Raw genomic sequence first — 26160 nt, 5'->3', positions numbered from 1 at the left:
TTTCTTTGTTTACGTACATTTGTATGTCGTTTTTCCTCCCTGTTAGCTTATAATCTTTTCACATTTTCTAACTTTTTAAAATTTGAGTGTGGAGTTTGCATTTTCTAATAGGGCAAATTTTTAAAATGCCAACTTAGTAATTCAAATAAATACAACTAAATTTTTTAGAAATAGGAGAATCAAATGCCATGTAACACTACTAATACAATAAAATTGCCTTTACGATGATATTCAGAGGATATAATTACTTGCTTATCCAGAAAAGATAGTCTTAACATTGTCAGTTTCAATTTACAACTTTTAAAACATTGAAAAATTTAAACGCTAATAACTAAATCAGTGCTGTCTGGTAGAAATTTTTGCTGTAATGGAAATGTTCTGTGTCTGCACTGTCAAATGTGGTAGCCACTAGCCACATGTCAACTGACCACTTGAAATGTGTGGCTTTTGTGACTAAGGAACTAAATTTTTAATTGCTTTTAATTTTAACAACATAAATATATATATGTTTATATAAATATGTTTACATGTATATTTATATATACTTAAATGACCTCTCAAAAACATAAAGTTTTAACGCCAACAGAAAATAGAAAATAGATGGAAAATGCATATGGTATCCCATTAGCTTTTGCATGTAACAAGACTTTGCAGTCTGATTTGATGAGAGAATAAAAGTAATAGGAAGGCCTCTTACAAAGTAACCCTGTTCTAACATATACTGTTTTAGTGGGTTTAGCTGTAACACACATCAAATTATATTGAAAACTGAGTGCAGATGATAAAAATCAATTATTCTATCTAAAATTGGCACATATACAGGTTATTTTTAATCTTTTTTTCTTTTTCTAAATAAACAATAAATGGAGCCAAAAGAAAATAGTAATGTACAAAGTAATAAAAGTTTCTTTTCTGTTGCTTCCACATATCCACTTAGGTCTGTTTCTTTCCTGTATTCGTGTTGAATCTAAACCCCTCATTTTCTTTCTTTTTATTATTATTATTATTATACTTTATGTTCTAGGTTACATGTGCACAACGTGCAGATTTGTTTTATATATATATATGTGTGTGTGTATATATATATATATGTGCCATGTTGGTGTGCTGCACCCATTAACTCGTCATTTACATTAGGTATATCTCCTAATGCTATACCTCCCTCCCCCCCTTCCCCACAATAGGCCCCGGTGTGTAATGTTCCCCTTCCTGTGTCCAAGTGATCTCATTGTTCAGTTCCCACCTATGAGTGAGAACATGCAGTGTTTGGTTTTCTGTTCTTGCGACAGTTTGCTGAGAATGATGTAAACACCTCATTTTCATCATCATCTCTAATTATGTTTACTTTCTTACAATCGCAAGTCACAATTTTCTTATTGTGTCCTATGTGTATCTATTTTTCAGATTGTAAAACTAGCTATTTATGGCATGCTGCCTAAAAACCTTCACAGAAGAACAATGATGGAAAGGTTGCATCTTTTTCCAGATGAGGTAAGTCAGTGGTCATTGGTAATAAGGCTTTTCCAAAATTTTCAATTAAATGTTTTTCTTTTTAAATAAATGCCAACACTTATTTTCAAAAATATTATGTCAACTTCTGAAGTATTTTTGTATTTTTAAGTGAATATGTATGTATAAAAAGTGATAATTACTTTTATTAATATTTTAAAATGTAAAATGAACCATCATTGGACTAAAAATTAAAAGTGTCTAAATTTTTTTAAACAATTTTAATCACTGCTTGCTTTTGAACAAGGAGCTATGGTCAGAACCCCTGTTAAACTGCTTGCTTTTGAACAAGGAGCTATGATCTGAACCCCTGTTAAACTGAGGTACTTGTTGATAATTTCATTCACTGTGAAAAAGTTTTAATTTAGTTTACTTTTTATGTGACCAGTAGCAAAACTTCTGTGAATCATGGATTAATAGCTTAACTTTGGTTGCTATTAGTTTGCATGATTTAACTTTAGAATCCTTGTTCATACTCATAGTTGAGTCAGCTAAAAATTACTTGGAAAAAGTATAAACATTTTTATTTATCAGTATTATATTGTTTTAAGTACTTAACTTTTCTCCTTAATATAATGCAATGAAATACTAAAGCTTCTATAATAAAATAATTGAGTGCAGTATCAAATCTTTGAATCTGTGCCCCATTATTTACTGACTGCATGGACATGGGCTCATTACTTACCTCTGTTTTCTGCTCTGTGAAGTTGACATAATAATGGTATCTATTTTACAAGATTGTTGTAAGGATTAAATAAAATACACTTGTAGATTGCTTAGAAAAGAGCCTGGCATGATAAGTGCTAATTGCTGTCATTACCATGGTTATAATTGTCCTTCTTTTTCCTCCTGAAGGAATAATATAAAAATTTATTCCAGAATATCAAGTTACAATGATTGTTCAAGCTATGCATGTGCTCTTATTGTTAGCTTAAACAATACATGAATAGTTATTAATAATAAGTTGCTCATATTTATCAAAATGATTAATTTATTGTCTTTGCTATAAATGAACAAGTAGAATAATTTCCCACTATTCACTTTACCTCTAAGGTAGCATGTATGGGAGCAGTATCATCATCCAAGGATCACTTCATGATGAAATTGCAAGAATTTAAGAATTCCTATTTCTGATTGTATTGTCACTTTCTTTAGAAACCATAATTTCTAAAAGACACAAAAATAATATTTCATTTACAAAGTAAGTTTGAGTGTAGATATTTTAAGTATTCATGGTAGTTCAGTTAAATAGGAAATTACTTCATTTCAGAATATAAATGAACCTAGTTCCCAAAAACGAATTGATAAGTATTCAGAAGCTTGACAGTACATTTTATCAAGCCCATGGGGGAAACAGGCACACTCATACATTGTTGGTGGTAGCACAACATGTTGCATCTCATCTGGAATCCTGGGAATTAATTAGGTAACATTTAACGAAAATACATACATCAGGAGATTGATCCTTGATCCAGCAATCTCATTTATAAAAATACACCTTGAAGATACACATGCACATGATTATTTTCACTGTACTGATAATCATACAATAAAAAAACTAATGCTTATTCATAGGAAGTAAATTGTCGAGTATTGTGCAATTTTTTAAAAAAAGAATGACACATATTTTTGTGACTTGGTAGTTGTGCTTTCCAGGATATATTGTTAAGTGAAAACAAGGTAAAAAAGAATGTAGATGGCATACTACATTTGTATGCGTATATACATATGTGTGTTTACATACACACAAACATATCTTTATGTGCACTACTTTTTGCGTAAAGAAGCACCAGAAGAGAAAGTTGGCAACTACTAGACTATGGGTACAAAGGAATAGGGAAAGAATGAGATTTTTTTCAGAGACTGTCTTTTAAATTTATTTTTTATGTTAATCATGTTAAAATTTTATATATTAGAAAAATAAAATGACAGCACCAGTAGAGGTGAGCACAATTAGTTCCCAAATCTTGTTTTCCACATGCTATTCCCTACCAAAAGGAACTTAGTTCTTGGAGAACTGATTGATTCACGATCTGGAGCAAAGAACGAACTAAATTATTATGGGGTATACACATGCACAAGACTCGTATTTCTGCATGATTTATAATAGTGACATAATAAAAAGTAACAGAAAATAAGGCAGTACTCAAAAACTCATGGAGCAATATCAAGAGAACATGGAGCCAGCTTTAGGTGGTGCCCACTTTCCCACTGACCAAATACGGAACTGTGTGAGCCTCAACACATGGTAATAATAAGGGATTACCTTGAATAAGAAAACAAAAATCTATATGGCTACAATGACCATCCAAAAATTATTTTTAATTTATTATAATGTCCCTTCTTTCTGAGGATAGAAAAGCCCTCTATAGAAGAATATCATAGAAAAAATGTAGAAGGAATACTGAACTAGAAAAGCCACCATCACCAGCATATTCTGTGGCCACTGGGTAAAAGGTTATTGTGGAGCAGCATAGTTTTAGTTTCCAAGTAACACACTACGGAGTATTCATTATTTGTAAAGGGAATCTTTTCAATTATTTGTGATGGGAATCTTCCCATTGCTTTTACATTAATAAAGTCTGGTGGACACCACCATAACCAAGAGATCAAATCTTTGGTCACTGTGGGAGAAACTGACATCAGGTGCCTCCTGCTGTGAAGCACTGAACACTCAACATAAACTACATAGCCTCTTGTCAGTAATGCTTAACCTGAATGTAATCATGGAAAAACAATAGTATAAATCCAAATAAAAGGAAATTCTGCAACATAACTGGCCTGGACTCTTGAAAATATTAAAGAAAAGGCAAGGAAACTTACGATTAAAGGAGATTAGACTACAGAGTAAACAACATAATATAGTAACTAAATGCAGCATGTGATTCTTGACCTGATCCTGAATTGGGAAAAGTTACATTTGACAATGTGAGACCTATTTGGGAAATTTGAATATGTACGTATATTAGATAAAAAGTATTTCGTTGATGTTAATTTTCCTGAACATTAAATTTAATGTGGTTGTATAGGAGACTATCTTTAGGAGATACATACTGAAATATTTAGTTTGAAATATTTGCAAATTACTCTAAAATGGTTCATCCAAAAAGCGTTTGTGTATAGACAGACCAAAAGAGAAAGCAAACATGTCCTGTTAACAGTTGGGGAACTTAGGTAAAGATTAGATTAATGTTCATTATATTGTCACAACTTTTCTGTAAATTTAAATTTTTCTAAAGTAAAAAGTTGCAAAAAAAGTGATCACTTGACCCCTGTTTCTGTTTGTTGCACTTGTTCTTTTCCTCATTTCCCCTTAGGTTAACCACCTCTCTGTGAAGAGAACTCTTCAATCCCCATAAACACCTTCAGTTAGCATTCATGGGTTACCTTCTCTCTATACACATTAAAGGAGATACTTCTCCCTCTTCCTGGTTTCATGTGTAATGCCTAATCAAAAACTTTGATTCTTCATTTTGCATTGATTTTAACCATTCAGCAAAATCCTCTAATAGTAAATAAATTTGGCTCATTCTATTCAAAATTCTATTCCATGCAGCAAACATTTGCTAGGAACCCACTATGTTCCACGTGCTCTATGCTGAGTGAGCACTTAGCAGCTTTTTGAAATTGTCTTTACAGCTGATCTAGGGAATTTTATACTGGCTTTCCAAAGAAGTATGAAATATTTATACATCTTTGGAAATATCTGACAGGTAGGCTCCTTCAATAAGTAAAAAATAAGTGTCACCAACAATCTTTTCTATGTCCAGGCATCCTCTGCTTGCCCTGACTCTGTAATTATTGTGCAGATTTGAATACACTGAGGAAGTGATAACAATAGGGGAAAGGATGTTAAATATTGTTAAATGCTTTTCAGTGAAGAAGCACATTATCAGTAGTATCTATTGTGTTTTGTATATGTTGATAGTGACCCAGCCTATCCAAACCACAATTTTTAAAATTCATTTAAATCGCTTAAAATATTATAAATATTTTGCTATATTGGGTTTTAGGACAAGCTTACAGGACAGTAGAGCTCTGTGATCCTAAAATTATTATAAAATTTTATCCTGATTCTTAAGACAATATGTCTTAAGACAACATGTCTTAAGAATTGGTCAAAACGATGCCTTATTTGATGCCATGTCCTTGGCCAGATATTGGATTCCCACTTGTAATAGTGCTCTCTGCAGAGAGCTGTAATTTACAGTGTGATAATCCTTTTATCGAAAATTCCTGTGTGCATACTATAAAGAGAAGAGGGAATTATATCTACTCCCCTTATAAGAATGCCTATAAGACACCTCCATATTGATATCATTATTTAAATAGAGTTCCCAAAATTAATTTATCATCCAATCTCACAATATAGTGCATTCTCCCAGCTGCCTTATTTCTGTGTCATGAGTACAATATAAATGTTCATTCTTTTGGTTACCCACACTCTTCATTTTTTTATTCCTCCTTAGTCTGTCTAATTCCAATGCTTGCTTCTTTTAAAACGTCTTAGATATGTGCTTTACACTTTAGTGTGCTTTTAAGTATCTAAATTCAAACTTTAAAAAAATCTTACTTTGATTACCGAAACAGCCACTTAATTGTTCTTGTCTCCAGCTTTTCTCCACTGCAGTTCATTCTGTCTACTGTTGGCAGGTCAATCTTCCAACTCTTCTCTTCGTTTTTCTGAACGTTGGATACATAATAGGGGGAAAGTGGTCCTGGTCAGGGGAATACAATTAATAAAGATATCACGATTTGAGTCTAGAGCAACACATGAAAGGTGAGGAGGTTGATTAGTCAGAAACCGTGGATGTGTGTGTGGAGAAGTGACGTTGAAAAGATCTAGTGGTAAAAGGACTAGTGGTAAGGACACTGTCTAGCTAAGCAAGTTTAGCAAAGGAGTTAAAACTTTATCCTGAAAAATTTCAAGCTGAGAGTTGACTTTTTAAAAATTATAAGCCTTAAGAAGGCGTGATCTTTTTATTTTCCTTTATATGGCCAGCACCTAGCCCAATGTTTGGTTCTTAGAAGTTCAATAAATGTTTCTTAGATTAATAAATGACTCAAAGATTTTCATTTTCAAATTTTTTTCTGGCCACAGTTGGAGCACTGATTGAAAGGTAGTGGCACTAGACCCAGTAGACCCATTACTTAGACGCGTCAGAAGAGAAAGCATGAGAATGAGCCATGGCAGTGTCTTTTTGCAGTTGAAAAGAGGGAAATAAACAGTACATTTTAAAAAATAGGTGTCTTATTGTAATGGGATTACTCGTATTAATCTAATGTACTTTTGGGGAATTTTTGTAAGGTTTTTATTTTAAAGATTTTATGTTTTCCTTATTCTGTGAACATTCTTTTGCTTTTTTTAACACTAAGTATTAGTAATTTATTGCTAAGAAAGATATTTTAAGAAAATGAAGTCTATTTTTTTTAATGTAGGATATTCCAGAAGATATTCTTAAGAATTTGGTGGAGGAGCTTCCTCAACCACGAAAAATACCTAAACGTCTAGATGAGTACACACAAGAAGAAATAGATGCCTTCCCAAGAGTGTGGACTCCGTAAGTGTTTCCCTTCTTCTTGTCTTTTTTTCTCTTTTGATATCCTCTGTTTCCTCAACCATATGATTAAATAAGATCCTTGAGGACGGGAAAAGTGAACTCATTTTTCTGCTCCCTTGGGAACTCAGCATCTACTACCTACAAATAAACTCTAGATGTAGATATTAGAACCAAAAATTTTTAAGCATTAAGACCTTGCTAGGTAAGTGCAAGGATGTTCATAGGTTCCTATAATTATCAAATATTTTGTTTGGGTTGACCTTCCTTGGACTGATGGTAGTCTTTAGGAATGATACATGAATTGTTATTAATCTGAAATGTAAGGATTCTCAGATTTCCACATTGTTTCATAAGCTAAAACTGTTATCTAATGAAAAGTCATTAATTTTGGATACTTGCTGTCTTGGTTCAAAAAGAAAAACAAAAAAAAAAAACACTTTTTGCTCTCCTCTGTACGGTTTCCTCTACCTAAGGCCATAAAGCTGCTAAGATGTAACATTCTTACTCCCATCTAGTTGTTTCTAGGCTTTTTTGCCAGGGCTTTCCAGATGATGAAGCATTTAAGTGTAACTTTCTCAGGCAGTCCTTCCTGTAATCTTTGAACCTGGTTAGGCTCTCATTATGGTTTCTCGTCGTACACTTCCATTTGCTGATTTACTCTAATTTAATTATATATTTGTGTGATTATCTGTTTACTGTCTGTCTTTCTTGCTAGACTTCATGAGGGAGCTACATGTTTGTCTTATTTAGCACTGAGCATGGTGCTAGACAAATTAAGTAGACACTCAGCCAGTATTTTTTGAACAAATTAATTAAGACAGATTTTTTTTATCAGCTTTTGTAAGTGACTTCAGGAAAGAATCTCTAGAAAATATGAAGCAAAGACCACTTTTCATTTTTTTCACAGCATTTATCACTGTCTACAGTACTTTTATTTATAAACGTGTGTTTATTATTTGTCTCCCTACACTCACGGCAATAATAAAAATAGCAAGCACTAATAAAGCATTTATTGTGTGCTTTATATGTATTAATCTACTAATCCTCAGAGCGATCTAGTGAGTCAGTACAATTTTTATTCTTATTTTTTAAATGAGAAAATGTGGGCACAGAGAGATAAAGTAACTTGACTAATATCACATAGTTGTAAATGGTAGTTTAGGGATTCAAGCCTGAGTGACTAGCTGCTGTGTCATGCTCCTTACTCTGCTGGAATGCCCCTTCTTGCATTGGCATGTCAGCTTCAAGGGGGCAGGGACATTGTCTGGTTCAGCATTTACATCATAGAAATACTTAGAAACATTTAGAAATAGTACTTGGCACATAATGGGTACTCAGTGAGTGTTTTTGAAAGAATGAAGACATGAGCTCTTTCCCTAAAAATTAATTGTGAAATTGTCATGAATACCTTAACGAAGTTTTAGAAAAATCCAAACAAAGGTTCAAATCTTGCCTCTATAGCAGCTGACTCTATAACCTTAAGTAAATCATCTGTCATTTTGAGCCTTAGTTTCTTCATCTCAACTCAGTTTCTTCAGTTGTAAATTAGAGCCAGTCCATACTTCTGAGAATTGCTGGAAGGAATAAGTGAGCAACTTAGCACACTTGAAGTGCTAAGTTTTTAATAGGAGAATTTTTTTGCTATTGCAAATTCTATACCATTTTAACATGCTTGCTAGTGTAGAATTTTATTGTAAATGTACTTAAGTTGATATAGTTTGAAAATATTCAGCTTTGGTAAGTTATATACTAAAAACATTTTAAGTTGTCCTTGAAGTTTTGACAGGTTACCTTCCTATAACAAGTTATGTAAATATATATATGATTTTCTTACAGAAACACCATCATAAATGAATTTATATTCCTGACCAAGAGGGGTGTGGTACTCTTTTTTTTTAAATTAGAAATAACAAAGATCCTGTTAAATCATGGATGTGCAAATACATATTATACACTTGAAGTCATATTTCATGAATATTCTAAAGTGTATTCTAAATCAGTTAAACTGGCACCACAGTAATATAACAATTCACAAATTATATTTAGTGTTATTACAGTCAGAGTACTGACCAAAATTCTCATTTTGCTGAATGATTTCTGCTGTCTTTTGAAACAAATTAGAAGGTGCCTGAGTGCCTTCATTTTATTAATAGAATTAGAAAGGGCTTTTCTATAGCTATTTTTAAGGAGACTTTTAGAGAAACTTAGAGCCACTTGATGCATTTTTAGTTACTACTCTGGGAATGGATTTTCCTGCCCTCTGTCTTCATTCCAGATTTCCCTGAGGCAGGAATATGCATTAGACACCAAGTTTTCCTTTATGCTTTATTAAAGTTGTGATTTTTCCTCATAAATAGTCACATACATATATTAACTTGTATTGTCAAAGTAATAAAATAAGTATACGTTTACTGAAACGTACAGATAGTATAGGTATACTAGTGATTTAATATAAATCATTCTATAGTTCTTTCTCCCTGCACATTTGAGGTGACATCAAGTACAGTTAGTCTTTATTATGTGAAAAGCATGTGACCAGGAAAAAAAATAGTCAAGTTTGTCTAAGAAATAGATGATCATTTACTTCAAGGCTCTTGAGTAGAACTTTCTGCAATGATGAGAAAAACTCTCAGCCTATAATCCTAGCACTTTGGGAGGCCAAGGCAGAAGGACCTCTTGAGTCCAGGAGTTCAAGACCAGCCTAGGCAAGATGGCAAGACCCTGTCTCTACAAAAACAAAAAACAAAAAAATTAGCCAGGTGTGTTGACACACACCTGTAGTCGCAGCTACTTGGGAGGCTTGAGGCAGGAGGATCCCTTGAGCCCAGGAGGTTGCAGCTGCAGTGAGCCATGATCATGCCACTGCGCTCCAGCCTGGACAACAGAGCAAGACCTGCCGAGAGAGAGGGAGAGGAAGAGAGAGGGGGAGGGGGAGGCAGTGGGAGAGGGAGGAGAAGGAGAAGGAAGCCTGGCTCTGTGGCTCATGCCTGTAATCCCAGCACTTTGAGAGGCTGAAGTGGGTGGATCACCTGAAGTTGGGAGTTCGAGACCAGCCTGGCCAACATGGTGAAACCCTGTCTTTAATAAAAATATAAAATAAAAACTAGCTGGATATGGTGGTGGGCACCTGTAATCCCAGCTACTCTGGAGGTTGAGGCAGGAGAATTGCTTGAACCCGGGAGGCGGAGGTTGCAGTGAGCCGAGATCACATCATTGCACTCCAGCCTGCGCAACAAGAGCAAAACTCTGTCTCAAAAAAATAAAAGAGAAGGAAGCAAGGAGGGAGGGATGAAGGGAAGGAGGTAACTCTATTTGAGCTTCAAATACATTAGCTACTGTTGATGTGTAGCTCTTGAGGCCTTGCACTGTGGCTAATGTGACTAAGGAACTGAATTTTTTTAGTAAACAAAATTACCCTTGCTTCATATGGCTAGTGTCTACATTATTGGACTATGCTATTTTAGTTATTGGACTATGCCATTTTATAAAGTTCTATTAAATATTATATACTTTAGAATTACAATTAAAATATTTGATATGCCATGCAGTTCAATTCATGGAACATGAGGTTTTTATTATTGGAAGGATTGCCTTTATTAGAAAAAAATTTTTTGCTCCTTTTAGAGGAGGACCTTGCTTAAGATATGCTTTTGTTCTGCCCAACATAGCTAAGCCAAGAATATTATCTTCCTTTGGAATGTAGTAACTGGAATTTGTTTAAGATAGATCTGATGGCGAATCTACAGACACTTGACAAACAGATGTACCTGCATTGTGCCACAAGTAAAGAGCCGCAAAAATAGCTTGCTTTGGTGTTTGCTTCCCTAGTAATAATACTTAAAATATGTTTATAATATTAAAATGTATATTTTATAATTTGAACTGTTATAAATATTTGGTTAAATATACGTTTATTAACTTTTCTATTAGAGACTAAAAGCTTCTGAGCAGCAGAAACAATTATCAAAGAACTTTGAACCCAGTAGATGATTGACAAAATTGCTTTAACCTTAATTAAAAGCTAGCATTGTTGGGATTTTATTTACATTATTTTAAATCACCTACAAAGATTCTTTCAGGCCTAGTTTCAGCATCATTAGGTTTTCTTTTGCTAGTTATTAGTTTAGTCATTAGTTATTGTCATTTTTAAGCTATGGTAGAAGATAGGGAATGAAATTGATATTTATGACAAAACTATACTTTTTGAAAACTAAAAGCCATTTTATATATACTATGGATACTATTGCCTATTCATCTCACTTAAGTTAGTGGATATACTTGGTGTATTATGTTTTACTAGTGGATATACTTGGTATATTATATTTTACATAAAGCATGGATACATAAATTTTGTGAAAGTGTTATGAAGTTATATTTTATATTTCTTGATGATACAAAGCAGATATGTATTTGCAATATGCAAATGGTGACTGTGGGGTTTACACTTAAATTTTTCTTTTTTCTTTAAAGGCAAAAAATAGCACCATCTTCACAATTCTGTTGCTTGAGATTGTAGCTTTAAAATGGTCAATTTATTTTAATACTATCAATAATTACTTACATGATTATTGCAGTTTTGCCAGCACATTTCACAACCCCAATAATCATGGAAATTAATCATGCTCATTGTAATGGAAATGTTTCAAAATGTAGTCTACAAATAAAACTTGGATCATTTTAAACTTTATTTTCAATTTTTGCAAAATGATGTAGGAGAGCTTTTCCTAGGGAAAACTAGGCATGTGAAAAAATTCAACTTGAATTGCTTTGCAGTATTTTTCCTTACATGTTAATTCAGTAAGAAGTGCTTTTTTAAAGCAAAACTCTCCTTTGTAGAGAAGCTAACCATGGAAAGCCTCAGCATCAATACATGCTTGAAAACAGGTTTTTATAATAAAAACCTGTGTTCCTGGTGTTTCAGTACTCTACAGAGTGTGCTGTTAGAAATGTGCCTGCAAGGGAGAGCTGGATGGTAAGGACGAAGACGAAGTATGAGGACAACCATTACTGATGCAGAATTGTCTCTTCTGAAAGTTGGATGAGGATTAGGGAGTTCAATATGTAATCCATTCAGCTCTATAAAAGAAAAGCTGGATTCCAGATGCTGGGAACATTAGCACTGCATTGGTGAGCATCCTGTTCAGTCTATGCTTAGTGCATATTCTCTGATATGAAAGCTGTTAATCCTAAAAACTACCCATTTTCAGATTTACTTAATACTCAGGAAAAAATTACTTTTACCTATGACTTTATAAAATATGCTTCAGATCAGAGACTTAAAGACAGTGTAGAAGGATTTTTACCTTTTCTAATCCCATAAGTTGCTGGGATCTGGACAGCTTTAAAATTTTCCATAATTTTATGCTAGTCTAGTCATGTGGCATTTTCTCCACACGATTTAACTTAATTTGCTGCTCTTCACAGTCAGAAGTTACTAGCTGGACTTGCGGACTAAGGTTACTTTCCAACTTCCTACCCATTTCAACCAGCTCAGCACTGACTTCAATGATAGGCTTCAGTCTCTACAGTCCTGAGTTTTGCTCAAATAGGCATTCTAAGCTGTACTGTTCTTTGGATATGAACAGATTAGGACTGGCTATTAAAATAAAAAACTATTCTCTATTTAAACAACAAAAACCAAATCATTTATAAGTCCTAGCTGATACAGATTTTGACTAAAAATTTGTAGTTGAATGTAATGGCAATTTCTGTTCATTTTAATTGAAAAAAATCATTTGGCAAAAATTTTCAACAATCTAACAGGTTTAGTTTATTTAAAAGCATGTTGATCTGTAGGTTTGTATCTGAAAGGGAAGAAACACAAAAGAATAATCAAAGAGAGATAAAAAAATTTTTTTTAATGTATGTTGAGCTTTTTCTGATCAGGATGGTGCTACAGTGCCTAGGAAAATGAGTGCTAAGGCACCATTACTTTACCTCTCAGTATAGCTAACATCCTTAAAGAATATGTGATGTCACCAGATTTCCTGAAATGGTTTATTCTAAATAATTTCATTCATACAATGGAAATGACTTAAAACTCAAACTGACCTTTTATTTCTTTTAAGATTAGTTCACCATCCAAATATTATTTTAGTCTTTTAAATGTTTCATAGAATAAGCATTATACTAAGAAATATTATTTCAGAGTGAGAAGACATAAAACCTAATGAAGAAAAAAATATATTTTTGAGATTACACTTTAGCTACGCTCAATTTCCTAGACTTACAGCTGAAATGGGATTTTTTTTTACTTCAAAAATAAATTATTCTTAGTAGGACCAATAATGTTAAGTGTCACTAATCTTACTGTAGCATAAGCCATGTGCTTCATAACTTGATGTTTTGTTTTATTCACAACCAAGTAAATTTTTCCTACTATTTTATAATACAAACTAAAATCTCCAAAAAGTTTTTTCCTAATGTTAAGAGGTAAATTCTTCTATAGAAATTATTCGATTTTCAGGATAATATAAATGTTTTGACCTCTGTTATTACTGAATTCTGAATTTGAATCTCTGCTTTTTTGATATGTGCTTATGTCACCTTAATGAGTAGCGGTATTTTGCTTGTTTCATCTAATGAGTAGCAGGCAGTGTTTTGCATAGGCATGCATATGGTAAAGAATTTGCTATAGAAAAACAGAATGATGTGGCATGTAGTGTGACTTTAACTGTTTTTGAGCAGTCACAAGAACCATAGAGAATCTTCTCAACTCAGACGGGCCTTTTTAAAAGTTCTGTTTTCTCACTCAAAAAAAGTAATACTATTTTCAGACATTACTTTGTTTAAAGGCAGTTTTTGCTAGTGACAAGTATTATCTGCAAAATAGTTACTACAGAACATTTGATAGCTATGGAAAGTGTAGCACAATTTAGAGAATGAATTAAAGAAAGTTTTATGTTAGCTATTTCTTAGATGATTCAGTAATCTCCAAAGTACATTGTAAGCACATAAATGAAAGTTTAAAACTTTCAGCTTTCACTTCAAAGGTCAAAACTTGTGTATGTTTCATATATATTTTACATATAAGTATACTATATATAAATTATATATAAAATATATATCATAGCTTTATTAGATAACAATTATACACACACATACACGCACGCACACATATATAATCCACTGTTAGAAACTGCTTTATAAAGATGAGGACTTGGTCCTGCTCACTGCTTTATTCCCAGTGCCCACAGCAGGACCTGACCAGTCAATTTGTTGAATGAATGAATGCATGAATGGAATCATATCCTCCCTGAAAGGGAAATTGATGTTCAGTTCGTGAAGTGTGATAAATTCATGTTTTGGGTTTTGCTGCTTACTTAAATCTTGTTTAACTATAGGTAAAATAGACATTTTTCTTAACAGGCCTTGCTTTAGTGCAGCTCTAATATAGCCAGTTTTGGATACTTTGTATTACATGTTTAAAGAACGATCGTGGCAATTTCATTAACATACAACTTATATTTCTGTCAAGGAGTAAATTTGTATAATTTACATGAAAAAAAATTGACAGGTGTTAGCTTTCAGAAATGGCATTTGAAATATGCCTCTAAAGATTTCCTGTGATTATTTTAGAATACTGTTATTATTTACAAATATATTAACTTTATGTAACATTAATGTACATTTTAAAACTACATAAATTTGTTATTTCCAATGAAACAGTGACAAAGAAGTAGGGCTAATGTATAATATACATTCACCTATCATCCCTCTTTTAAAAGATTAAGCCATTTCATTTAAGTTTCAAGTAGTTAAGCATTCATAATATGAAAAGTAATGTGCTAGATGCCACACTTCTTGTTTTTAAAAACTATTTAATCTAGTGAGGAGATTAGGTCATCTCAGCACAAAATAGGGAAAATATGTAAGCAACATAATCTGAGAATTCAATTCTAGTTTGCATAATGTTACCATATGTGGGTTACCAACTTTTAAAGAACCTAAATACATTTGCTGAGTACTAAAGCTACTTGAACTGCAATTTGGGAGAAAAGAACCAGGAAAGATACTGTGTATCAAATGGAGTCATCTCTAGTTTAGGAAGAAGTATGTGTGTTGCCTTCTGTTAGATAGTGTTAGTAACTTCTTACTGAAGGTGCTCCTCTGTCTTATAAATAGCTCTGTCTTTGGTCTGAGGGGAACCCATGCTAATTAGAATGTGGTCCATAAACCAGCAATGCATCAAGTGGGAGCTTGTTAGGATTGGCGCATCACGAGCCCCTCCACAGAATAAGTGAAATCAGAAGCTGCATTCTCATAAGAATCCAAGCAATTTGTATGCCTGCTGAAGTTTGAGAAAGACAGACATAAATAGCCCTCTCCTCCCCTTTCTTATATTACCTTGAATTTCTTTGTTTTAGTGGAAAGAAATAAGCAATACAGAAAAGTTGTGTGTATGCTTGTTTTCATTTCTGTTTGAGCCAGAGAGAAGTAAAACCATATTTAGTGTAAAAACCTCTCTTTTTCCCCACAGGGGAACCTCCTGAAAAACATGTATCATTAATTGCCTCCAGTATGAGTTGATGTTTCCAGCTGTGCCACTATCTTAACTATCTAGTCTTTGACCATGATACTGTTTTTCCCCCTTTGGAAGCAAATTAACCATCTGCAAAATATCCCAGTTATTTAAAGATGAATTTGCACATGAAGTGACATTTTCAAGGGGGTCACTGTACTCTGTACTGTGCTTAGATATACCAGACATCCACTGTGTATCGGACATTGCCCTGGCTGATGGGAGTATAAGATAATCACATCAGCGCCCTGCTTTCAGAGGACTGGCAGCCTAAGAGGCATCATATAGAATAAAATGGTGCTTGCAAGCACTGGAGTCAAATTGTTTACACTCAGATCCCTGCCATCTACCTCCTAGCTGTGTATCCTTAGCCAAGTTACGGAGCTGCTCGGAGCCTAAGTTTTGTCACTGTAAAATGAAATTATTAACAGTGTCTTTCTTACAAAGTAGTTGTGAGGATAAAATAATTCATGTGAAGTCTTTGTTATTCTTTGTGGCACCTAATAAGCACTCAGCATTTGTTATTTACCAGGAAGAGCCAGTATGATTAGAGAAGCATTGTAGTGGAAGTATATATTAGCTTTCTGGCAATCCTAGAGAAAGGAGCCCAGTCTATGTTAGAAAGGAATTGTTGTGAAGAGCTGGACAGAAAATATAACGTTTGAGGTGGATTTTGAAAGATTAGTCATGGTTGCCAGGCAGAGAAAAGAGAAAGGAAATTTCAGGTACCCAAGTTCAGCAGTGTGAAGGTATTTATCTGGGCAGTAGCAAGCAGTGTAGAGGGACCAGGCTATAGAAAATAGAGTGTAGAAAGAATAACTCAGAAAGGTTAACTGGGGCCACATAGTGGAGGCTCATGTGTTTAATTCTAGAGTATTTGAACTTTGAGAATGCAAGAGAGGGTCATTCAAGATTTTTAAGTGGGGCCACATAACATGGAGAAGTGGGATAGAAAAGCAGAAACCTGTGTTAGAGGCCTTCCAATTTGTTCCCTCTTGCCTCAAGTTTCCTAAGTGCCAAATCCTAATTTCTACATGTCTGCCATGTCCAGATTTTATCATATTCAGAATCAACCCTCCATTCCCTATCCTGAAAAACAGCATAGCTGCATTCTTCAATCTGAAAATTAGTAATCTCTGAATGTAATTTTCTAGTAACTCCTTCCTACCATCTCCCTGGCTCCTTTCCTCTTCTCTCTCCCATTCCACCCACCTCCAAACCCAACCTGTTACTCTCTTGTTTCCAAAATTCTGAACCTGACCTCTCTTTCTCATCACTGCCACAGTTCTGGCAGAGCCCATACTTTTATACTTCCTCCAAAAAAAATCTTGAAACAAATTTGGGCTTCATTAGCCCTCTATTGCCTTGAGGTCAATGTCCACATTGCTTTATGTGGTGGATCATACCATTCAATTTTACTTCTAAATTCCACTGAAAGGTGGTATTGTCATTTCATTTCAATTAAATAAACCTTTTTGTGTGGAAACAACTGATGACTGTGACTAAACACATTTAATTCTATTGAGTGGAGTTGCAGACTTCTTGTGGGACATTAACTTAGATTTCTTTCCAATTGCATGACCACCACCTCCTTTGTAATTATATGAACCAGCTGGATGGGATAACAAATTGTTTCTTAAAATGTACTGGTGTCTCTTTACTAAGAACTGCTTTGAGTGTATTGAGTCACATACCAAAGGTGAAAAGGGTATATTCTGGAACTGCATGTAACTGTCATCAGATTGTTATTTCCCAGACTTTGGATGCAGTTTTTACATTTGGATAGAGATTTCACAAACAAAGTGACAAAATTCTGCAGTTTATCTTCTTATTGTTATAGATGGCTGATATGGCAAAGCATACATGGCTAGTTTCCCAGATCAGTGCCTTTGTTGCTCACAGTTTAATAATAAACAGTTTAAAATTCTGTAGAGTTCTTTTACTTGGCTAGTAGACTGTCAGTCTTCTTAGGTAGGCTATGTGGTATCCTGTGAGTATTCAGTTTCAGAAAACATTTATAAATTTATAAATATAGAAAGGGACTAGTAGATTAAGTTGTTTTTGGGCAAACAAAGTCGTCTACTGTTTAAAGGAACTCAAACTATTACATATTTTTACAGTTGTCTTCGAAATACTTATTTATTTTCTTCAACATTTATTTTAAGTTCCGGGGTACACGTGCAGGTTGTACAGGTTTGTTACATAGGTAAACATGTGCCATGGTGGTTTGCTGCACAGATCAACCAATCTCCAGCATCCATTAGCTATTCTTCCTGATGCTCTCCCTCCCCCAAACCCTCCTAACAGGCTCCAGTGTACGTTGTTCCCCCCAACCCCACGTGTCCATGTGTTCTCATCTTTCAGCTCCCATACGTGAGAACATGCAGTGTTTGGGTTTCTGTTCCTGCATAGTTTGCTGAGGATAATGGCTTCAAGTTCCATCCATGTTCCTGCAAAGAACATGATCTCATTCCTTTTTATGGCTGCATAGTATTCCATGGTATATATGTACCACATTTTCTTTATCCAGTCTGGGCATTTGGGTTGATTGCATGTCTGTGCTATGGTGAATAGTGCTGCAATGAACATACACATGCGTTTGTCTTTATAATAGAATGATTTATATTCCTTTGGGTATATACCCAGTAATGGAATTGCTGGGTCAAATGGTATTTCTACCTCTAGATCTTTGAGGGATTGCCACACTGTCTTCCACAGTGGTTGAACTAATTTACTCTCCCACCAACAATGTAAAAGTTTCTTTTTCTCCACAACTTTGCCATCATCTGTTGTTTCTGGACTTTTTAATAATTTCCATTCTGACTGGCATGAGATGGTATCTCAGTTGTGGTTTTGATTTGCATTTCTCTAATGATCAATGATGTTGGCTTTTTTTCATGTTTGTTGGCCTCATGAATATCTTCTTTTAAGAAGTATCTGTTCATGTCCTTTGCCTGCCTGCTTTTTAATGGGGTTGTTTTTTCTTCTAAATTTGCCTAAATTCATTGTAGATGCTGGATATTAGACCTTTGTCAGATGGATAGATTACAAACATTTTCTCCCATTCTATGAGTTGCCTGTTGACTCTGATGCTAGTTTCTTTTGCTGTGCAGAAGCTCTTTAGTTTAATTACATCCCATTTGTCAATTTATGCTTTTGTTGTAATTGCTTTTGAAATTTTTGTCATGAAATCTGCCCCTGCCTATGTCCTGAATGGTATTGCCCAGATTTTCTTCTGGGTTTTATAGCTTTGGGTTTTACATTTAAGTCTTTAATTCATCTTGAGTTAAATTTTGTATTAGGTGTAAAGATGGGGTCCAGTTTCAGTTTTCTGCATATGGCTAGCCAGTTTTCCCAGCACCATTTATGGAGTAGAAAATCCTTTCCCCATTGCTTGTTTTTGTCAGATCTGTCGAAGATCAGATAGTTGTAGGCATGTGGTCTTATTTCTGAGTTCTCGGTTCTGTTCCATTGGTCTATGTGTCTGTTCTTGTACCAGTACCATGTGATTTTGGTTACTGTAGCCTTGTAGTATAGTTTGAAGTTGGGTAGCGAAGTGCCTTCAGCTTTGTTGTTTTTGCTTCGGATTGTCTTGGCTATTTGGGCTCTTTATTGGTTCCGTATGAATTTTAAAATAGTTTCTTCTGATTCTGTGAACAATGTCAATGTTAGCTTAATGGGAATAGCATTGAACCTATAAATTACTTTGGGCAGTATGGACATTTTCACCATACTGATTCTTCCTATCCATGAGCATGGAATGTTTTTCCATTTGTTTGTGTCCTCTCTGATTTCCTTGAGCAGTGGTTTGTAGTTCTCCTTGAAGAGGTCCTTCATTTCCCTTGTTAGCTGTATTCCTAGGTATTTTATTCTTCTGTAGCAATTGTGAATGGGAGTTGATTTATGATTTGGCTCTCTGCTTGCCTGTTGTTGGTGTATAGGAATGCTAGCAATTTTTGCACATTGATTTTGTATCCTGAGACTTTGCTGAAGTTCCTTATCAGCTTAAGAAGCTTTTGGGATGAAACGATGGGATTTTCTAGATATAGCGTCATGTCATCTGCAAACAAAGGTAATTTGACTTCTTCTCTATTTGAATACCCTTTATTTCTTTCGCTTGCCTGATTGCCCTGGCCAGAGCTTCCAGTACTATGTTGAATAGCGGTGGTGAAAAAAGGCATCCTTGTCATTTGCTGGTTTTCAAGGGTAATCCTTCCAGCTTTTCACCATTTAGTATAGCATTGGCTGTAGGTTTCTCACATATGGCTCTTACTATTTTGAGGCATATTCCTTCAATACCTTGTTTATTGAGAGTTTTTAACATGAAAGGATGTTGAATTTTATCAAAGGCTTTTTCTGTGTCTATTGAGATGATCGTGTGGTTATGTCTTTAGTTCTTTTTATGTTGATGAATTACATTTATTGATCTGCATATGTTGAACCAGCCTTGCATCCTGGGGGTGAAGCTGACTTGATTGTGGTGGATAAGCTTTTTGATGTGCTGCTGGATTCAGTTTGCCCATGTTTTATTGAGGATTTTTACATCGATGTTCTTCAGGCATATTGGCCTGAAGTTTTCTTTATGTTGTACCTCTGCTAGATTTTGGTATTAGGATTATGCTGGCCTCATAAAATAGGTTAGGGAGGAGTCCCTTCTTTTGAATTTTTTAGAATAGTTTCTGTAGAAATGGTACCAGCTCTTCTTTATACCTCTGATAAAATTCAGCTCTAAATCTGTCTGGTCATCGTTTTTTGTTTTTTTTGTTTTTTGGTTTTTTTTTTTTTGGTTGGTGAGCTATTTATTACTGATTTGATTTCAGAATTATGGGTCTATTCAGGGATTTAATTTCTTCCTGGTTCAGTCTTTGGAGGGTTTATGTGTCTAGGAATTTATCCATTTCTTCTAGATTTTCTAGTTTATGTGTATAGAGGTGTTTGTAGTATTCTTGCATGATGGTTTGTATTTCTGTGGGATCAGTAGTGATACCCCCTTATCATTTCTGATTGTGTCGATTCTCCTCTCTCTTCTTCTTTATTAGTCTAGCTAGCAGCCTATTTTATTATTATTATTTTTCCAAAACACCAGCTCCTGGATTCATTGATTTTTTTTTTTGAAGGATTTTCTTGTCGCTGTCTCCTTCAGTTCTGCTCTGATCTTGGTTATTTCTTGTCTTCTGCTAGCTATGTTTGCTCTTGGTACTCTAGTTCTTTTTGTTGTGATATCAGGTTGTTAATTTGAGATCTTTGTAGCTTTTTGATGTGGGCATTTAGTGCTACAAATTTCCCTCTTAACACTGCTTTAGCTGCATCTCAGAGATTCTGGTATGTTGTCTCTTCATTCTCATTAGTTTCAAAGAACTCCTTGATTTCTGCCTTAATTTCATTATTGACCCAGGAGTCATTCAGGAGCAGATTGTTCAGTTTCCATGTAGTTGTATGGTTTTGAGTGAATTTCTTAGCCTTGAGTTCTAATTTGATTGTGCTGTGATCTGAGAAACTGTTACGATTTCAGTTCTTTACATTTGCTGAGAAGTGTTTTACCTTACTGTGATCAGTTTTAGAGTAAATGCCATGTGACAACAAGAAGAATATATGTTCTGTTGTATTGGGGTACAGAGTTCTGTAGATACCTATCAGGTCTGTTTGATCCAGAGCTGAGTTCAGGTCCTGAATATCTTTGTTAATTTTCTGTCCCAGTGATCTGTCGAATATTGTCAGTGGGGCATTAAAGTCTCCCACAATGATCATGTGGGAGTGTAAGTCTGTTTGTAGGTCTCTAAGAACTTGTTTGTGAATCTGGATGCTCCTGTATTAGGTGCATATATATTTAGGATAGTTAACTCTTGTTGAATTGAACCTTTACCTTCTGTCTTTGTAAATTTGATTGGTTTAAAGTCTGTTTTGTAAGAAATTAGGATTGCAACCCCTGCTTTTTTCTGTTTTCCATTTGCTTGGTAAATTTTTCCTCCATCCCTTTATTTCGAGCCTATGTGTGTCTTTGTTTGTGAGATGGGTCTCTTGAAGACAGCATACCAATGGGTCTCAACTCTTTATTCAGTTTGCCAGTCTGTGTCTTTAAATTGGGGCATTTAGCCTATTTACATTTAAGGTTAACATTGTTGTGTGTGAATTTGATCCTGTCATGATGCTAGCTGGTTATTTTGCAGACTTGTTTATTTGGTTGCTTCATAGCATCACTGGTCTGTGTACTTTAGTGTGTTTTTGTAGTGGCTGGTAGTGGTTGTTCCTTTCCATATCTAGTGCTTTCTTCAGGAGCTCTTGCAAGGCAGGCTTGGTGGTGACGAATTCCCTCAGCATTTGTTTGTCTGAAAAAGATCTTATTTCTTTGTCACTTAGGAAGCTTAGTTTGGCCAGATATGAAATTTTGGGTTGGAATTTCTTTAAGAATGTTGAATATTGGCCCCCATTCTCTTCTGGCTGGTAAAGTTTCTACTGAGAGGTCCACTGTTAGTCTGACTGGTTTCTCTTCGTAGGTGACCTGGCCTTTCTCTCTGGCTGCCCTTAACATTTTCTCTTTTATTTTGACCTTGGAGAATCTGAACATTGTGTGTCTTGAAGTTGCTCTTATCATGGAGTACCTTACTGGGGTTCTCTGGATTTCCTGACTTTGAGTTTTGGCCTGTCTTGTTAGGTTGGGGAAGTTCTCCCTGGATGATATCTCGAAGTATCTTTTCCAACTTGGTTCTGTTCTTCCTTTTTCAGGTACCCCAATTAGTCATAAGTTTTTACATAGTCCCATATTTCTTGGAGGTTTTGTTCATTCCTTTTCATTCTGTGTGTGTGTCTCTGTGTGTGTGTGTGTGTGTGTGTGTGTGTGTGTGTGTGTGTGTGTGTGCGTATAAATTGTCTGCCTGTCTTATTTCAGAAAGATACTTGGTCTATTCTGCCATTGATACTTGTGATTGCATTATGTATTTCTCATGTTGTATTTGTCAGCTCCATCAGATCAGTAATGCTCCTCTCTAAACTGGCTATTCTGGCTGTTGGCTCCTGTATTGTTTTATCATGATTCTTAACTTCTTTGCATTGAGTTACAGCACGCTCCTTTAGCTCAGTGAAGTTCATTATTACTCACCTTCTGAAGCCTACTTCTGTCAGTTCAACCATCTCAACTTCAGCCCAGTTTTGCGCCTTTGCTGAGGAGGTGTTGCAGTCATTTGGAGGAGAAGAAGTACTCTGGCTTTTAGAGTTTTCAGGGTTTTTGCATTGATTCTTTCTCATCTTTGTGGGCTTATCTGTCTTCGATTTTTGAGGTGGCTTACCTTTCAGTGGGGTTTTTGTGGGGTCTTTTTTTGTTGATGTTGTTGTTGTTACTTTGTTTGTTGTTTTTCTGTTAACAAACCACTTTTCCATAGGACTGTTGCACTTTGCTGGGGGATCTCTCCAGACCCTAGTTGTTTCAGTTTTTACCTTACTTGGAGGTATCACCAGTTAAGCCTGCAAAACAGCAACGACGGTAGCCTGTTCCTTCCTTTGGGAGCGCCGTCCTAGAGGGGTACTGACCTGTTGCTGGCCCAGACACTCCTGTAGGAGTTGTCTGGAGACCCCTGTTGGGAGGTCTCACCTAGTCAGGAGGAACAGGATCAGGGACCTGCTTAAAGCAGTCTGGCTGCTTTTTGGTAGAGCAGGTATGCTGTGTTGTGGGGAGCCCATCCCCATCCAGACTGCTTGAACTGTCCAGAGCCAACAGGCTGGAAAAGCTGAACTGGGTAGATGTTGGCCACCCCTCTGCCAGGGGCTCCATCCCAGGGAGGCATGAGAGATCTGTCTGTATAACCCTGGCTGAAGTTGCTGAAATTCCTGGAGTTGCTGGTGCTCACTGGCACCAACTGGTGAGGAGGGATGGATCGGGGTCCCACTTAAAGAAAAAGTCTAGCCACAGTCTGGCACAGCAGCTGTGCTGCATTGTGGTGGACTCCTCCTTGTCTGGGCTGCCTGGACTCCCTGGAACTGGCAGGCTGGAATGACTGTGTCAAATGAACTGCAGAAACGGGCCGTCTCCCCAGGGCTCCATCCCAGGGAGAGATCAGAGTTCTGTTCATATAACCCTGGCTAGAGTTGTTGAAATTCCTACAGGGAGGCCCCACCCAGTGAGGAGGGATGGATTAGGGTCCCAGTTAAAGAAGCAGTGTGGCCATGATCTGGCACAGCAGCTGTGTTGCATTGTGGGGGACTCCTCTTTGTCCAGTGAACTCCTTGGAGTTGGCAGGCTGGAATGGCTGAGTCGACCTAACCACAGAACTGGCAGCTGCCCCTCCCCGCAGGAACTTGTCCATCTCAGGCAGTCTCTAGCCTGTTGCACTGGTTGGCTGGATTTCCAATCCAGTGAGGCTTAACTTGTGAGGTGCCGTGGAAGTGGGGCCCGCAGAACAAGACTGCTTGGCTCCCTGGATTCAGCCCCCTTCCTCGGGGAATTTACAGATGGATCTCCTGCCTTAACGGGGATTCCTGGGGCTGGAATCTGTTAAACTCCTGGGTCTCTGTGTGAGCCTGAGCAACTGCTCTGCCAAGACTCTGCACAGCTCTGTGTATTGGACCCAAGGCCCTGTTGGTGTGGGCTCACGATGGTATCTCCTGATACACAGGCTGCAAAGATCTGTGGGAGAAATGTGGTTTCCCAGGTGGGGTCACACAATCACTCACTGCTTCCCTTGGCTGAGAGTGGGGGTTTCTTTGGCTCCATGCCACTCCCAAGTGGGCGATCACTCCATCCTGATTTCCTTAGTTCTTTCTCCATGAGTCGAGTTGTCCGCCTAGTCAGTCCCAATGTGAGAACCTGGGTATTTCAGTTGAAGGTGCTGAATTCACTTGCCATTTTCATTCGTCTGGGAGAGCTGCAGACCACAACTGCTTCTAATCAGCCATCTTGGCCAAAATATCTGTTTGGTTTTTTCCTAACTTCCTTCAGAAAATTCCATATGGAAGCTCAACACCTACAAATACACTCTTGAAAAGATAACAGGACAAATAGTTTGCATTTTATAATTTCCCATTTTTAATTGTCTCTATTGTTATAATTTAATACTTCTGAAAATTTTTTTTAATTTACTAATGAAAGCAACTCTCAGGTGTGATTAATCTTATAATCACATAAATAAGGAAAATCAGTTATGTTTGTAAATAAATATTAGAAGAGTGGTGTTTATATACTTATTTTGCATATGGATCATAATGAAAAATTTAGCATATGATAATATAAATAGGAAAAATCACTTATTCAAAATTTGCATTTGTACTGTAAATCCATGTCTTTGATTTTTAAACTCTTAAAGATTACAGTAATCTTTTCAATAAAAACTTTATAAAAGTGTTTAAAAATGGAACAGAGACATTGAATTCAAGTTATTACTAAATACATTCTTATATAGGCACAAGGTGGCTTGTATTTATACTTTCAAAAAGACTTTGGAGTTGTCACTTAACTGTTCTACTTTATAAAGATTTGATGTTAATGGCTTTTTTTTGGTCACCAAAAATTTAGATGTAGTGTTTGTAGCTATTTCTTGGTGAACAGTTATTTTTATTTTAAATTGGAAAAATAATCTTCATCAGTCAGGAGAAAACGAAATAGTGATTCATGAAGAAATATGTTGATTTTGTCTTTCAGACCTGAAGATTATCGGCTATAAGAGAATAAGAATTGCAGAAAATAACAGTGAAATGATTGAAACTTTCTTCTGATGAGTTTCTCTAACCTACAGGATGGAGTAGAACAACTGCTACAGTTCAGCACCTGTTTTATGTGCCAAATCACTGGGGAAGGGTCAGGAAGGTATACTCTTCAATAAGAAATTGTCATTAAAATATACTATTTTATGGAACCATTTTTATGTAATCTGATTTGAATGTTATAGTTGATAATAATAAAATCACTTTGTTGACTATTCAGTGTTGCATTTAATGATAAAAAACAGACCCTGTGTATAGAATTGCAGTTACACATTCCAAAAATGCCTCTTCATGCAGATTTTCTCAAGGTGCAGGTCACTTTTCTTGTCCCTTGTGAACAAGCTCTACCTTCACTTTTCATTTCAGTGGCTTTTTTGTTTTATTTTGTTTTTGTTGTTGTTTTTTTTTTGAGACAGAGTCTCGCTCTGTCGCCCAGGCTGGAGTGCAGTGGCGCAATCTCAGCTCACTGCAAGCTCTGCCTCCCAGGTTCATGCCATTCTCCTGCCTCAGCCTCCTGAGTAGCTGGGACTACAGGTGCCTGCCACATGCCCAGCTAATTTTTTGTATTTTTAGTACAGACGGGGTTTCACCATGTTAGCCAGGATGCTCTGGATCTCCTGACCTCATGATCCACCCACCTTGGCCTCCCAAAGTGCTGGGATTACAGGCGTGAGCCACCGCGCCTGGCCTTCAGTGGCTTTTTTAATCTAAGCTGTCATCCATCTAAATTCATATTTGCAGCTTAATAGGGTAAAGTTGGCCCTGAAATATTTATAAACTGTTATCTTTTTCTGTGTCCCATATAGCCTCTTGGCCCCACATGACACCAAAATAAATAATGCCCATCTGCTCGTTAGAAATCCCTCTTTCCTGCCGGTG

At 35.9% G+C, this 26160-nt stretch overlaps 1 protein-coding gene across 3 annotated transcripts in view; it reads left to right on the top strand.

The window, feature by feature from the left end:
• Positions 1–25496, top strand: part of MRPL13 (mitochondrial ribosomal protein L13) — a 49988-nt gene extending 24492 nt beyond the window's left edge. For 2 of the 3 annotated variants that reach the window (XM_011973003.1, XM_011973005.1), the window contains exons 5-7: positions 1405–1491; positions 6949–7070; positions 25220–25496. In XM_011973003.1, coding sequence (XP_011828393.1) covers positions 1405–1491; positions 6949–7070; positions 25220–25241 — 231 coding nt within the window. In that variant the 3' untranslated portion in view covers positions 25242–25496. Of the gene's footprint in view, positions 1–1404; positions 1492–6948; positions 7071–14269; positions 14280–25219 lie in introns of all 3 variants that reach the window. The other variant, XM_011973004.1, reaches the window with a different exon arrangement.
• Positions 25497–26160: the final 664 nt, after the last annotated feature.

The sequence above is a fragment of the Mandrillus leucophaeus genome, unplaced genomic scaffold (assembly GCF_000951045.1).
Source record: "Mandrillus leucophaeus isolate KB7577 unplaced genomic scaffold, Mleu.le_1.0 Scaffold133, whole genome shotgun sequence".
NCBI lineage: Eukaryota > Metazoa > Chordata > Mammalia > Primates > Cercopithecidae > Mandrillus > Mandrillus leucophaeus.
This window is presented reverse-complemented; position numbering and strand designations above follow the sequence as displayed.